General features: G+C 23.2%; 1 protein-coding gene across 1 annotated transcript in view; it reads left to right on the forward strand.

The window, feature by feature from the left end:
• The window catches only part of LOC143241945 (lachesin-like), a 78,248-nt gene that overhangs the window by 21,834 nt on the left and 38,452 nt on the right, over positions 1 to 17,962 (forward strand). Inside the window, exons 2-4 of the mRNA XM_076485262.1 lie at positions 8,556 to 8,763; positions 10,697 to 10,852; positions 15,587 to 15,715. Of these exons, the coding sequence (XP_076341377.1) occupies positions 8,583 to 8,763; positions 10,697 to 10,852; positions 15,587 to 15,715 (466 nt within the window). The 5' untranslated portion in view covers positions 8,556 to 8,582. The remainder of the gene's footprint in view (positions 1 to 8,555; positions 8,764 to 10,696; positions 10,853 to 15,586; positions 15,716 to 17,962) is intronic.

The following is a 17,962-nucleotide window of genomic DNA, read 5'->3' on the forward strand; positions in this document are numbered from 1 at the left end:
TATTGTTACTATTTACTTGTTATATATTACTATTCATATCGTTACTATTTACTTGTTATATATTACTATATATATTGTTACTATTTAATTTGTTATATATTACTATATATATTGTTACTATTTATTTTGTTATATATTACTATATATATTGTTACTATTTACTTGTTATATATTATTTATATATTTTGTTACTATTTACTTGTTATATATATATACTATATATATTGTTACTATTTACTTGTTATATATTATATATATATTGTTACTATTTACTTGTTATATATTACTATATATATTGTTACTATTTACTTCTTTATATATTACTATATATATTGTTACTATTTACTTTTTATATATTACTATATATATTGTTACTTATTATATTTTATATATTACTATATATATTGTTACTATTTACTTGTTATATATTACTATATATATTGTTACTATTTACTTGTTATATATTACTATATATATATTGTTACTATTTACTCTTGTTATATATTACTATATATATTGTTACTATTTACTTGTTATATATTTACTATATATATTGTTACTATTTACTTGTTATATATTACTATATATATTGTTACTATTTTTTTTTATATATTACTATATATATTGTTACTATTTTATATATTACTTATATTTGTTATATTATTGTTACTGTATATATTGTTACTATTTCTTGTTATATATTACTATATATATTGTTACTATTTACTTGTTATATATATTACTGTATATATTGTTACTATTTACTTGTTATATATTACTATATATATTGTTACTATTTTATTTGTTATATATTACTATATATATATGTTACTATTTACTTGTTATATATTACTTATATATATATATATTGTTACTATTTATTTGTTATATATTACTATATATATTGTTACTATTTATTTGTTATATATTACATATATATATATTGTTACTATTTACTCTTGTTATATATTACTATATATATTGTTACTATTTACTTTGTTATATATTACTGTATATATTGTTACTATTTACTTGTTATATATTACTATATATATATTGTTACTCATATTAATATATTATTATTTATATATTGTTACTATTTACTTGTTATATATTACTATATATATTGTTACTATTTACTTTGTTATATATATTACTATATATATTGTTACTATTTCTTGTTATATATTACTATATATATTGTTACTATTTTATTGTTATATATTACTATATATATTTGTTGTTATTATTTACTTTTGTTATATATTACTATATATATTGTTACTTATTTTACTTGTTATATATTACTATATATATTGTTATTTATTTACTTGTTATATATTACTATATATATTGTTACTATATTTACTTTTATATATTACTATATATATTGTTACTATTTAATTTTTTATATATTATATATATATATTGTTACTATTTTACTTGTTATATATTACTATATATATTGTTACTATTTACTTGTTATATATTATTATATATATTGTTACTATTTACTTGTTATATATTACTATTATATATATATTGTTACTATTTACTTGTTATATTATTATCATATATATTGTTACTATTTACTTGTTATATATTATTATATATATTGTTACTATTTACTTGTTATATATTACTATATATATTGTTACTATTTTACTTGTTATATATTACTATATATATTGTTACTATTTATTTTATATATTACTATATATATTGTTACTATTTACTTCTTTATATATTACTATATATATTGTTACTATTTACTTTTTATATATTACTATATATATTGTTACTATTTACTTGTTATATATTTGTATATATTGTTACTATTATACTTGTTATATATTACTATATATTGATTTATTTTACTTGTTATATATTACTATATATATTGTTACTATTTACTTTTATATATTACTTATATATTGTTACTATATATTATGTTATATATATTTACTTGTTATATATTACTATATATATTGTTACTATTTATTTTTATATATTACTATATATATTGTTACTATTTAATTTTGTTATATAATACTATATATATTGTTACTATTTACTTGTTATATATTACTATATATATTGTTACTATTTATTTGTTATATATTATTTATATATATTGTTACTATTTAATTTGTTATATATTATTATATATATTGTTACTATTTACTTTTTTATATATTGTATATATATTGTTACTATTTATTTCTTATATATTACTATATATATTGTTACTATTTACTTTTTATATATTACTATATATATTGTTACTATTTTACTCTATTATATATTACTATATATATTGTTACTATTTAACTTGTTATATATTACTATATATATTGTTACTATTATTTGTTATATATTACTATATATATTGTTACTATTTACTTGTTATATATTATTATATATATATTGTTACTATTTTATTTTGTTTATATATTATATATATATATTGTTACTATTTATTGTTATATATTACTATATATATTGTTACTATTTATTTGTTATATATTACTATATATATATTGTTACTATTTACTTGTTATATATTATATATATATATTGTTACTATTTATTTCTTATATATTACTATATATATTGTTACTATTTACTTGTTATATATTACTATATATATTGTTACTATTTACTTTTTATATTACTATATATATATTGTTACTATGTACTTGTTATATATTACTATATATATATTGTTACTATTTACTTGTTATATATTACTATATATATTGTTACTATTTACTTGTTATATATTACTGTATATATTGTTACTATTTACTCTTGTTATATATTACTATATATATTGTTACTATTTACTTGTTATATATTTATATATATTGTTACTATTTTACTTGTTATATATTACTATATATATTGTTACTATTTACTTGTTATATATTACTATATATGTTATTGTTACTCTTATATATATTTATATATTGTTATATATTGTTATATATTACTATATATATTGTTACTATTTACTTTGTTATATATTACTATATATATATTGTTACTATTTATTATTCTTATTATACTATTTTATATATATTGTTACTATTTATATTGTTATATATTACTATATATATTGTTACTATTTTACTTGTTATATATTATTATATATATTTGTTACTATTTACTTGTTATATATTACTGTATATATATTGTTACTATTTACTTTGTTATATAATTATATATATATTGTTACTATTTACTTGTTATATATTACTATATATATATTGTTACTATTTACTTCTTATATATTACTATATATATATTGTTACTATTTTATTACTTTTATATATTACTATATATATTGTTACTATTTACTTGTTATATATTACTATATATATTGTTTATTTATTTGTTATATATTACTATATTGTTACTACTATTTACTTGTTATATATTACTATATATATTGTTACTATTTACTTGTTATATATTACTATATATATTGTTACTATTTACTTGTTATATATTACTGTATATATTGTTACTATATTGTATATTACTGTATATTGTTACTATATATTATTACTATATATATTGTTACTATTTACTTGTATATATATTACTATATATATTGTTACTATTTACTTGTTATATATTACTGTATATATTGTTACTATATTTACTTGTTATATATTACTATATATATATTGTTACTATTTATTTGTTATATATTACTATATATATTGTTACTATTTACTTGTTATATATTACTATATATATTGTTACTATTTATTTCTTATATATTACTATATATATTGTTACTATTTACTTGTTATATATTACTATATATATTGTTACTATTTACTTGTTATATATTACTATATATATTGTTACTATTTACTTGTTATATATTACTATATATATTGTTACTATTTACTCTTTTATATATTACTATATATATTGTTACTATTTATTTGTTATATATTATTATATATATTGTTACTATTTACTTGTTATATATTATATATTATTGTTATATTTACTTGTTATATAACACTTTATATATTGTTACTATTTACTTGTTATATATTACTATATATATTGTTACTATGTACTTGTTATATATTACTATATATATATTGTTAGTATGTACTTGTTATATATTACTATATATATATTGTTACTATGTACTTGTTATATATTACTATATATATATTGTTACTATTTATTTACTTGTTATATATTACTATATATATTATTACTATTTACTTGTTATATATTACTATATATATTGTTACTATTTACTTGTTATATATTACTATATATATTGTTACTATTTACTTGTTATATATTACTATATATATTGTTACTATTTACTCTTGTTATATATTACTATATATATTGTTACTATTTACTTGTTATATATTACTATATATATTGTTACTATTTACTTGTTATATATTACTATATATATTGTTACTATTTACTTGTTATATATTACTGTATATATTGTTACTATTTACTTGTTATATATTACTATATATATTGTTACTATTTTCTTTATATATTACTATATATATTGTTACTATTTACTTGTTATATATTACTATATATTTGTTACTATTACTCTTGTTATATATTACTATATATATTGTTACTATTTACTTGTTATATATTATTATATATGTTACTATTATTTTTTATATATTACTATATATATTGTTACTATTTACTTTTTATATATTACTATATATATTGTTACTATTTACTTGTTATATATTACTATATATATTGTTACTATTTACTTGTTATATATTACTATATATATTGTTACTATTTACTTGTTATATATTACTGTATATATTGTTACTATTTATTTGTTATATATTACTATATATATTGTTACTATTTACTTTTTATATATTACTATATATATTGTTACTATTTACTTGTTATATATTACTATATATATTGTTACTATTTACTTGTTATATATTACTATATATATTGTTACTATTTACTTGTTATATATTACTATATATATTGTTACTATTTACTTGTTATATATTACTATATATATTGTTACTATTTACTTGTTATATATTACTATATATATTGTTACTATTTACTTGTTATATATTATTATATATATATTGTTACTATGTACTTGTTATATATTACTATATATATATTGTTACTATGTACTTGTTATATATTACTATATATATATTGTTACTATGTACTTGTTATATATTACTATATATATATTGTTACTATGTACTTGTTATATATTACTATATATATATTGTTACTATTTACTTTTATATATTATTACTATATATATTGTTACTATTTACTTGTTATATATTACTGTATATATTGTTACTATTTACTTGTTATATATTACTGTATATATTGTTACTATTTACTTGTTATATATATTTATTATATATATTGTTACTATGTACTTGTTATATATTACTATATATATAATGTTAGTATGTACTTGTTATATATTACTATATATATTGTTACTATTTACTTTGTTATATATTACTATATATATATTGTTACTATTTACTTGTTATATATATATTACTATATATATTGTTACTATTTACTTGTTATATATTTATATATATTATTTGTATTGTTATTGTTATTCTATATATATGTTACTATTTACTTGTTTATATACTATTTATATTATTATGTATATATATACTATGTATATTTGTTATATATAACTATATATATATTGTTACTATGTTATTTATTTATATATTACTATATATATATTGTTACTATGTAATTTGTTATATATTACTATATATTTTGTTACTATTTACTTGTTATATATTACTATATATATTGTTACTATTTACTTGTTATATATTACTATATATATTGTTACTATTTACTTCTTATATATTACTGTATATATTGTTACTATTTACTTGTTATATATTACTATATATATTGTTACTATTACTCTGTTATATATTACTATATATATTATTGTTACTATTTTATTGTTATATATTACTATATATATTGTTACTATTTACTTGTTATATATTACTGTATATATTGTTACTATTTACTTGTTGTTATATATTACTATATATATTGTTACTATGTTACTTGTTATATATTACTATATATTTTGTTACTATTTACTTGTTATATATTATTCTATATATTGATACTATTTACTTGTTATATTTTATTGCATATATTGATACTATTTTTTTTTATATAATACTATATATATTGTTACTATTTACTTTTTATATATTACTGTATATATTGTTACTATTTATTTTTTATATATTACTATTTATATTGTTACTATTTACTTGTTATATATTACTATATATATTGTTACTATTTACTTGTTATATATTACTATATATATATTGTTACTATTTTATTTCTGTTATATATTACTATATATATTGTTACTTTATTTACTTGTTATATATTATTATATATATTGTTACTATTTACTTTGTTATATATTATTATATATATTGTTACTATTTAATTTGTTTTATATATTACTATATATTTTGTTACTATTTACTTTCTATATATTACTGTATATATTGTTACTATTTACTTGTTATATATTATTATATATATTGTTACTATGTACTTGTTATATATTACTATATATATATTGTTACTATGTACTTGTTATATATTACTATATATATATTGTTACTATGTACTTGTTATATATTACTATATATATATATATTGTTACTATTTACTTGTTATATATTACTGTATATATTGTTTTTATTTATTTGTTATATATTACTGTATATATTGTTACTATTTTACTTGTTATATATTACTATATATATATTGTTACTATTTAACTTGTTATATATTACTGTATATATTGTTACTATTTTACTTGTTTATATATTACTATATATATTGTTACTATTCTACTTGTTATATATTACTATATATATTAGTTACTATTTACTTTTGTTTATATATTATTATATATATTGTTACTATTTACTTGTTATATATTACTATATATGTTGTTACTATTTACTTCTTATATATTACTACATATATTGTTACTATTTACTTGTTATATATTACTGTATATTTGTTACTATTTACTTGTTATATATTACTGTATATATTGTTGCTATCTTATTATATATTTTATATATTGTTACTATTTACTTGTTATATATTAGTGTATATATTGTTACTATTTACTTCTTTATATATTACTGTATATATTGTTACTATTTATTTTTATATATTACTATATATATTGTTACTATTTACTTGTTATATATTACTGTATATATTGTTACTATTTACTTGTTATATATTACTGTATATATTGTTACTATTTTTTTGTATTATATTACTATTTATATTGTTACTATTTACTTGTTATGTATTAGTATATATGTTGTTACTATTTAGTTGTTATATATTACTATATATATTGTTACTATTTACCTGTTATATATTACTATATATATTGTTGCTATTTACTTGTTATATATTAGTATATATTTTGTTACTTTTTACTTTCTATATATTACTGTATATATTGTTACTATTTACTTGTTATATATTATTGTATATATTCTTACTATGTACTTGTTATATATTACTATATATATATTGTTACTATGTACTTGTTATATATTACTATATATACATTGTTACTATGTACTTGTTATATATAATTACCATATATATATTGTTACTATGTTACTTGTTATATATTATATATATATAGTTAGTATGTACTTGTTATATATTACTATATATATATTGTTACTATGTACTTGTTATATATTACTATATATATATTGTTACTATGTACTTGTTATACATTACTATATATAATGTTATGATTTACTTGTTATATATTACTGTATATATAGTTACTATTTACTTGTTATATATTGCTGTATATATTGTTACCATTTACTTCTTATATATTACTATATATACTGCTACTATTTACTTGTCTTATTTTATTATATATATCGTTACTATTTACTTGTTATATATTACTATATATGTTGTTACTATTTATTTCTTATATATTACTGTATATTTGTTACTATTTACTTGTTATATATTACTGTATATTTGTTGTATGTATTTATTTCTTATATATTGTTACTATTTAGTTGTTATATATTAGTGTATATATTGTTACTATTTACTTCTTATATATTACTCTATATATTGTTACTATTTACTTCTTATATATAACTATTTATATTGTCACTATTTTATTGTTATATATTACTATATATATTGTTGCTGTTTACTTGTTATATATTATTATATATTTTGTTACTTTTTACTTTTTATATATTATTGTATATATTGTTACTATTTACTTGTTATATATTATTATATATATATTGTTACTATGTAATTGTTATATATTACTATATATATATTGTTACTATGTACTTGTTATATATTACTATATATATTGTTACTATGTACTTGTTATATATTACTATATATATTGTTACTATTTACTTGTTCTTCTCTGCCACTAGGTGTCGTGGATACACATCGACAGACATATGCTTCTGACTCTACATGATACTGTGATTACTAGAAATCCACGTTTTCATATTAATCACAACGGACACAGCACGTGGGTCCTACACATCACTGATGTAAGACAAGAAGATCAGGGCCAGTATATGTGTCAAATTAATACAAACCCCATGATTAGCCAGAGTGGATACGTGAGAGTTGTAGGTGAGTCAATAACAAGCTGTATTATGTAGGTGTTACTACCCATATTACACTAACAACAAGAGGAGTTCACTGCAGTTGGTGAATCAATTGCAAGCTGTATTATGTAGGTGTTACTACCCATATTACACTAACAACAAGAGGAGTTCACTGTAGTAGGTGAATCAATTGCAAGCTGTATTATGTAGGTGTTACTAAACATATTACACTGACAACAAGAGGAGTTCACTGTAGTAGGTGAATCAATTGCAAGCTGTATTATGTGGGTGTTACTAAACATATTAGATTAGCTCTAACAACAAGACAAGTTCACCGTAGTTGGTGAATCAATTACAAGCTTTATTATGTAGGTGTTACTACACATTATATTAGCTCTAACATCGAGACAAGTTAACTGTAGTAGGTGAATCAATTACAAGCTGTATTATGTGGGTGTTACTACACATATTAGATTAGCTCTAACAACGAGACAAGTTCACCGTAGTAGGTGAATCAATTACAAGCTGAATTATGTACGTGTTACTACACATATTACACTAACAACAAGACAAGTTCACTGTAGTGGATGTATTATTTTCTGTTACAAAACGTGTTTTTGACATTAACAGAAAGGAAAGTCCACGATATTGGGTTAATAACAAACTATATAATGCAGGTGCTAATAAACATTAGCACAACATTAAGAAGAAGTCCAGCAGGTGAATCAGTAATAAACTGTATTATGTAGGTGTTAGTACACATATTACACTAACAACAAGAGAAGTTCAGCAGGTGAACTTGTATTGTCTATTAAATTCATCAGAGCCAGAACTAGTGTAAAACGAACATTAATATGACTATGAATCTATATATTTCTGTGATACATGTAGTGTCCAGTTTGTTCATTAAGTCAGTCTGTGTTCTTGAGTAAAATTAACGTGAATCTGGGAGTCTTTTTATTACTGTGATAAACAACTCTGTAGTTGTAATGTACAGTAGGTTCATTAGATCAAATCGTTGTTCTAAAACAAACCTAACATGAATCTGATAGTTTTTATTTTACTGTGATGCATTATTGTGTAAATGTAGTGTCCAGTAAGTTCCTAGTTAATTTTTTTATTACTACTGTAATACTGTTAATGTTGTATATTACTATTGTAATACTGTTAATGTTCTAAATTACTACTGTAATACTGTTAATGTTCTATATTACTACTGTAATACTGTTAATGTTCTATATTACTACTGTAATACTGTTAATGTTTCATATTACTACTGTAATACTGTTAATGTTCTAAATTACTACTGTAATACTGTTAAGGTTCTGTATTACTACTGTAATACTGTTAATGTTCTATATTACTACTGTAATACTGTTAATGTTTCATATTACTACTGTAATACTGTTAATGTTTCATATTACTACTGTGATACTGTAAATGTTTCATATTACTACTGTAATACTATTAATGTTTCATATTACTACTGTAATACTGTTAATGTTTCATATTACTACTGTAATACTGTTAATGTTTCATATTACTGCTGTAATACTGTTAATGTTTCATATTACTACTGCAATACCATTAGTGTTCTGTTATAATTTTCTACATTACTACTATAATACTATTAATGCTCTATATTACTACTGCAATAATATTAATGTTCTATATTACTACCGTAATACTGTAAATGTTTCATATTACCACTGCAATACTATTAGTGTTCTGTTTTACTACTGTAATGCTGTTAATGTTCTATATTACTACTGTAATATTATTAGTGTTCTGTTTTAATGTTCTATATTACTACTGTAATGCTGTTAATGTTCTATATTACCACTGTAATGCTGTTAATGTTCTCTATTACTACTGTTATATTGTTAATGTTCTACATGTTTACAGTTCCACTAGTTCTTCTATAAGTTTTTTTAAACATAGATTTGTATCATTTCTAGTTCCACCGAAAATTAATGAAGAGAAAACTAGTTCTGATAAAGAAGTTAAAGAAGGAAGTCATGTTACTTTACATTGTCGAGCGTCTGGGATTCCAACTCCTAATATCACCTGGAGGAGAGAAGACAACAAGGAGATTATTTTAGGACGTAAGAAAGGTTTGTAAGAAACATGATTTATATGTTTGGTTTGTAAAAAGTACTATTACTATTATTAATGACAGGACTCAAATCTCTAATTTTGGTAAATAAGGCACCTTCATCAATGATAACTCCAACAATTAAATATAATATGTATAATGTTCTTATTTTATATTTAAAATGATTAGAAGGCATCATTTCATGAGTTAGGTAGCGTCGTTGTTATCGGCTGTAACCCCAGTAATGCCCATGAATTTTCGTTAGTGTAGGAGATTTAGTTTAGTGTTAGACAGTGACACTAACAACTTTCACGATAAATATATTGCTGGTATAGTTCTTTTTCTGTGCTGTAAATTGGTGCCATTTTCCAATACTGGGGGCTGGAATCCTTACATCGAGAGGTAAGGTTATATCTTACTTACTTCCAAATGGTAGTACCTTTGTTCTTTATTTGAATTAATTATTTATATGGGAGAGCACTCACCTTCTCGCAACTGTCTGCAGGCAGTGAAGGGTGATATACCCACATCTCCTAATTTCTATTTCTAATTCTATATCTGTTAGTATTCTTTATTTCTTATGTGAGACTGGCGAATGGAGGTTAAGACTGATAGACGGTGTATCCCCACTTTTAGGTGAGTCGTACTTCCGCAGCCACCTCCGAAACGTAGGATACATTTTATAATCCCACATTTTAGGTTGAACCATGGAATCTTTCAGTTGATACTGTGTTTATGTTTAGTTTGTTTATCTTTCGTTTTGTTTTGAGTTAAAATAACAAATTATATAATTTAGTTAGAGGTTTGGATTTCCTGTTTTAATGCAGTCCTTTCTTATGATTTCTTCTTTTTATATAAATCAATTATAAATAGAAAAATAAAAATGTCTTATATGTATTAAATAATTAACACATATCGTTGACGAAACATTAATAATATAATGTGGTATAACTTTGCTAGAAGATACATAAAAACACTTTGTTTCCTTCATTAACTGTTATAAACGTAGTTTTCTAAAGAAGTTAAAAACAGGTGTTGAAAGGACTCGAATCCCCAATTTCACTTTTCATAATCGGATGCTTAACTAAGAAAGCTACAATGAGACAGTTGGTTGAAGCAGCAGTCAATGGGACGGAGTTAAGTTATGATTGATGTCTGTTTTTAGTTATTAAAAACCTTTTGTACTGAATGATCTAATGATATCTAGGAAATATGAAATATAATTCATTTTAACTTTAAAAGATGTATACCTTCCCTTTTAGAATTGTTTATTTTGGAATTTTGCGCAAAGCTACTGAAGGGCTATCTGCGCTAGCTTCCCTAACTTAGCAGTGTAAGACTAGAAGGAAGGCAGCTAGTCATCACCACCCCTCGACAATTCATGGACTACTCTTTTACTAACGAATATTGAGATTGACTGTCACATTATATCGCCCCACGGCTGAAAGGGTAAGTACGTTTTGTTCGACTGGGATTCAAACCCGCGACCCTCAGATTACAAGTCTAACGCCTCAACCCACCTGACCTTGCCGGGCCGTCCCTTTCTGGAATGTACTAGTTTAGAAGTTTAAAAGCGACTTCCAAAGCCACTATAATACAGACTCTGTAGAAGTAAGAGAGAAATGTTAATAAATTACAGATAACAAGGAATTATAGTTACTTCTTTCTAACATCATATACGACACCAAATCAAGGTAAAGAAAAAATAGACAGGAAATGATATTAAAATGCGAAACTAAATTAACATTAAAATCTTAACACTACCTCATAAATCACTTATACTGAATTATTTTCACAACAAAGACAAATCATGAAACAGATAATCCCATCAATAACACATTACAAGTGACCAATTAATCCTAAATGTTAATCCAGTAACACATTTTGAATGATCTCAATAATATATTTTAAACAATACACGACGTGTCAAATACATCCAACAGTACATCACGAGTAAACTAATCTCAACAATGTATTAAATAACACACGATATGTCAAATATACCAGCAGTTAGTCCAAAAATACATCACGAATAAACTAATCCCAACAATGTATTAAATAACACACGATATGTCAAATATACCAGCAGTTAGTCCAAAAATACATCACGAGAAAACTAATCCCAACAATGTATTAAATAACACACGATATGTCAAATATACCAGCAGTTAGTCCAAAAATACATTACGAATAAACTAATCTCAACAGTTCATTCAGTTATACAACTATTAGCAACAACTCATTCAACACGACCGTATATTTTAACAATATACAATTAGTGAACAATAAGGACGACTTCATAAAGTTTCGTCACTAATAACTCGTGTAAACTATTTACGACGTATTTGTTTCATAAATCAATAACTTCTGACATCTTAATGACCACGTCGTTCCGGACTCTTTCAATTGATCAATTTCAACACGTGTTTTGTTTGTATTCATGCCGAAACGTTCCTATTGGTTGATAAAATAGGGCTCAATGATTGTTCTTGTCTGATAGTCTAATTCTCGAATTTGTTCTGGTCTACTAACGTATAACAGATTTGACTGGTCGAAGCTGTTGTTTTGGTAATTTGAAAGACAATATAAAGAGACAATTGAGTCACTGTACATTGATTATAACGTCACCTCATTTACCGCAAATATGTTTACGTAACATCGGTCAACTTCTTGGCACGTGCTGACATAACATTCCAAATTTGAAACACCAAAAGAGCCAATGGAAACAAGCACAAAACGAATTTTCAATTCGCCCGCTTGTGTGAACTTTTGAATCAAGACAACTGAGATGCTTAAAATAGTTAAAGTGAAGTTTACCTGTATGAGGGCACATGGTGGTATGTTGTGTGGCCAAGAAGAGATTATGTGTCATTAACAGGATTGGCAGATTTGTTACCACATTCTATAGTTCGGATTGTGGTAATCCAAAGAATGACGTATTTTCAAAAAATGTTTTCTATTGGACTCCTACTTCACCAAATAAGGTAATCTGTTGTGAAACACCTGAGATATAATTTTTCATTAGTTTTCTTCCACTTTTTGTACTTATTTAACAGAAACACGTGCTTAAATTTAAGGATTTTCTTTTTTCAAATTTTGTTAAATGATATTTCTTTACAACCTTCAATTAGGAGTATCAGGTCGTGTCAATATAAGCCACAAGTGCAAAGTCATTCAACGAAAAACTGATCAAATTTAACGAAAACATTGCGCATGTCCACGCAAAAACCCATGTGATCACTTCACTAAATGTATAGGTGAACCGTTTTTAGCTTTTCTTTTTTTCGGATAAAAGACAGCTGAGTTAGAACAGCAAAACTATAAGGAGAAAGGGCGTGAAGAAACTCAAGCATTGTTTAGGACAACCAAATTATATTAGCATTTTCTGGATAAAGTTTTAAAGTAATTTAACGAGTGGACGGTTAGTTCTGATTATTCATTGTCAACTTTACACCATTTTATGAAATTATCCTAATTAAAGAGCAGTTAGCATTACATAATATTAGCTTAAGCAATTAGCATGAATAATGATTCTTGATATTGCTTTACCGATTGTATAAGGGTGATGACAGGAAACTGTTAGTTTAAATTCCATGGCGTTACAAACCAAAAAGCTATTAACACTAATTAAGAGAGGCAAACTATCACCATATATTTTATAGAATCTGGTTGGCTGTGTAAAGTAACGTTATATCCCTAATAATAAGGTTGCGATCCTAAAGCTAAGGCTGGTTAATATCGTGTGACACTTTCTTACTTGTCGTGGTTTGTTGGTGTGTATGAAGGAAAGACGGCGATATCTAATTAAAAACACTTTAGGTGTTTAAAAAAAACAACAACAACAACAGACCAAAACGGATTCAGCTTGAAATATGAGGTGATGAAATCAAAATTAGCGGTAAAACTCTTGTAGCATACATGAAAGGTTTACACAAACTACTAACTATTACCATGTAGTCTGTGTGTCATATAAACAAGCTATTAACTACTTCCCTGTAGTCAGGGAGTCATATAGCAAGCTAATATCTATTACCATGTAGTCAGTGTGTTATATAAACAAGCTGTTGACTATTTTCATAAAGTCAGTGTGTTATATAAACAAACTACTAACTATATCCATGTAGTCAGGGAGTCATATAGCAAGCTAATATCTATTACCATGTAGTCAGTGTGCTATATAAACAGCTATTAACTATATATATGTAGTCATTGTGCTGTATAAACAAGCTACTAACTCTTACCATGTATTCAGAGTGTTATATAAACAACCTATTAACTGTTTCCATATAGTCATTGTGCTATATAAACATGCTACTAACTATTGCCATGTATTCAGTGTGTTATATAAACAAGCTACTAACTATTACCATGTATTCAGTGTGTTATATAAACAACCTATTAACTGTTTCCATATAGTCATTGTGCTATATAAACATGCTACTAACTATTGCCATATATTCATTGTGCTATATAACAAGCTACTAACTATTACCATGTATTCAGTGTGTTATATAAACAACCTATTAACTATTACCATGTAGTCATTGTGCTATATAAACAAGCTATTAACTATTTCCATATAGTCATTGTGCTATATAACCAAGCTACTAACTATTACCATGTATTCAGTGTGTTATATAAACAACCTATTAACTATTACCATGTAGTCATTGTGCTATATCAACAAGCCACTAACTATTTCTATGTAATCAGAGTGCTATATAACCAAGCTACTAATTCTCTCCTTTTCCAGTTACCAAAGTTGTTGGAAATTCATTAACAATAAACAACGTCAAGAGAACCCACATGGGGGCCTACCTGTGTATTGCTTCTAACCAAGTACAACCTTCTGTCAGTAAACGTATAGTTCTTAGTGTGAAATGTAAGTTACAACTATCTTAAAGTAGTATTAAACCATCCTAAGTGTTTACAGTGTTAGGCTTCAAGACAATATCTTAAAGTAGTATTAAACCATCCTAAGTGTTTACAGTGTTAGGCTTCAAGACAATATCTTATAGTAGTATTAAACCATCCTAAGTGTTTACAGTGTTAGGCTTCAAGACAATATCTTATAGTAGTATTAAACCATCCTAAGTGTTTACAGTGTTAGGCTTCAAGACAATACCTTAAAGTAGTATTAAACCATCCTAAGTGTTTACAGTGTTAGGCTTCAAGACAATACCTTAAAGTAGTATTAAACCATCCTAAGTGTTTACAGTGTTAGGCTTCAAGACAATATCTTAAAGTAGTATTAAACCATCCTAAGTGTTTACAGTGTTAGGCTTCAAGACAGTACCTTAAAGTAGTATTAAACCATCCTAAGTGTTTACAGTGTTAGGCTTCAAGACAATACCTTAAAGTAGTATTAAACCATCCTAAGTGTTTACAGTGTTAGGATTCAAGACAATATCTTAAAGTAATATTAAACCATCCTAAGTGTTTACAGTGTTAGGCTTCAAACCTTTATGAGATTTAATAAAAGACGAAATATTTTCATAGTAAACATAAACCACCCTAAATAATTTAATTAGTTATAATACAAGGATGACCTTGAGTAACTATTCAACTCTATGCTCTTCCCAAAGCAGTTTCGATAATCGAGTGTTTACTTATAATTTATTATAAAAATATATAAGGTATTTATATATATATATGATGTTAGTGATTATTATGAATCTTTAGTGCGTTTGTTATACAGAGACAAACTGAAACCTTTTTAAACCAACAATGTGATTATAAGTGTTTAGAAACATATAATCGTCTTTGACTGTCAAATGAAATGACTTCTCTACAAGTTCATAACTCTGATAACTAGATTTCTAACGTCTTTACAATTGATGTCCCGAGATCTCCATGTTTGTATTTTGAAGTTAACGTTGTGAGCGACTGTTTCTATCTAATGCCTCCCTAAGGTTTTTAACCCAACTTAATTTGTATCCTAAATCGTGTATGCACTTTTATTTACCAGTCCGCGTAATACAGAATCGTAATCTTTATTACACCCTTTGGACATTTCAGAAAACTAATCGTTTACAGTTTTAGTTTCTTGTTGTGATCCTGTACTTGATAAAATACCTTTCTTGTTCGATATTAACACGTTTATATTTATATATTTCAGGTACTTACTGATAGATAAAACAAAAACGTAAATTTGAATCAATACATAACGAATAGTTATACAACTAACAACTCTGCTGTTTTATAACAAAGGCTATCGATTTCATAGTGTTATCGATTGAATATTAATCGTGCTTGTAAGTTAGATACCATTGACTTCCGTCTCGTCTTGACTAGCATTCATTATTCATTACGTAGAGGGCGCTAATTTTCTTCGTGGATCAGCAAACCTGGAACAGTTGAATATGTTATTAAACCATATAGGTTGCTCTATATTACAAATGTTGTATACCACCTGAAGTACCTTTAATCTGGACATAACTTATGTATAAATTCATGGTTAATGAAAAGTTATCTTAGTATACATAAAGTTTTTTGTTTTTTTTCCCTTATATGCAAGTGCAAAAATAAACCACAAAAAACATAGAAATCGCAAAGTACAAAATGCAAAACTGAAAATATGTATGTGTGTCTCCAGACATTCATTAAACCTTCTTACCAGTTTTTGTGAAGCTCCATTTATATAGATAAGTAGTTACACGGACATACATGAGACACTACTGTTATATTTATATAGATAAGTAGTTACGTGGACACACAAGAGGCAGTACTGTTATATTTATATAGATAAGTAGTTACGTAGACACACAAGAGACAGAACTGTTATATTTATATAGATTAACACCCTTATCATCTCACTGTTAATTGTTTATAAACGTAAAGTAAGCCACCACCTCAATTTGTGAGTTCACTAATCATTGTTTATAAACGTAAAGTAAGCCACCACCTCAATTTGTGAGTTCACTAATCATTGTTTATAAACGTAAAGTAAGCCACCACCTCAATTTGCGAGTTCACTAATCATTGTTTATAAACGTAAAGTAAGCCACCACCTCAATTTGTGAGTTCACTAATCATTGTTTATAAACATAAAGTAAGCCATCATCTCAATTTGTGAGTTCACTAATCATTGTTTATAAACGTAAAGTAAGCCACCACCTCAATTTGCGAG

Source organism: Tachypleus tridentatus, unplaced genomic scaffold (assembly GCF_004210375.1).
Source record: "Tachypleus tridentatus isolate NWPU-2018 unplaced genomic scaffold, ASM421037v1 Hic_cluster_1, whole genome shotgun sequence".
In the NCBI taxonomy this organism is placed as follows: Eukaryota; Metazoa; Arthropoda; class Merostomata; order Xiphosura; family Limulidae; genus Tachypleus; species Tachypleus tridentatus.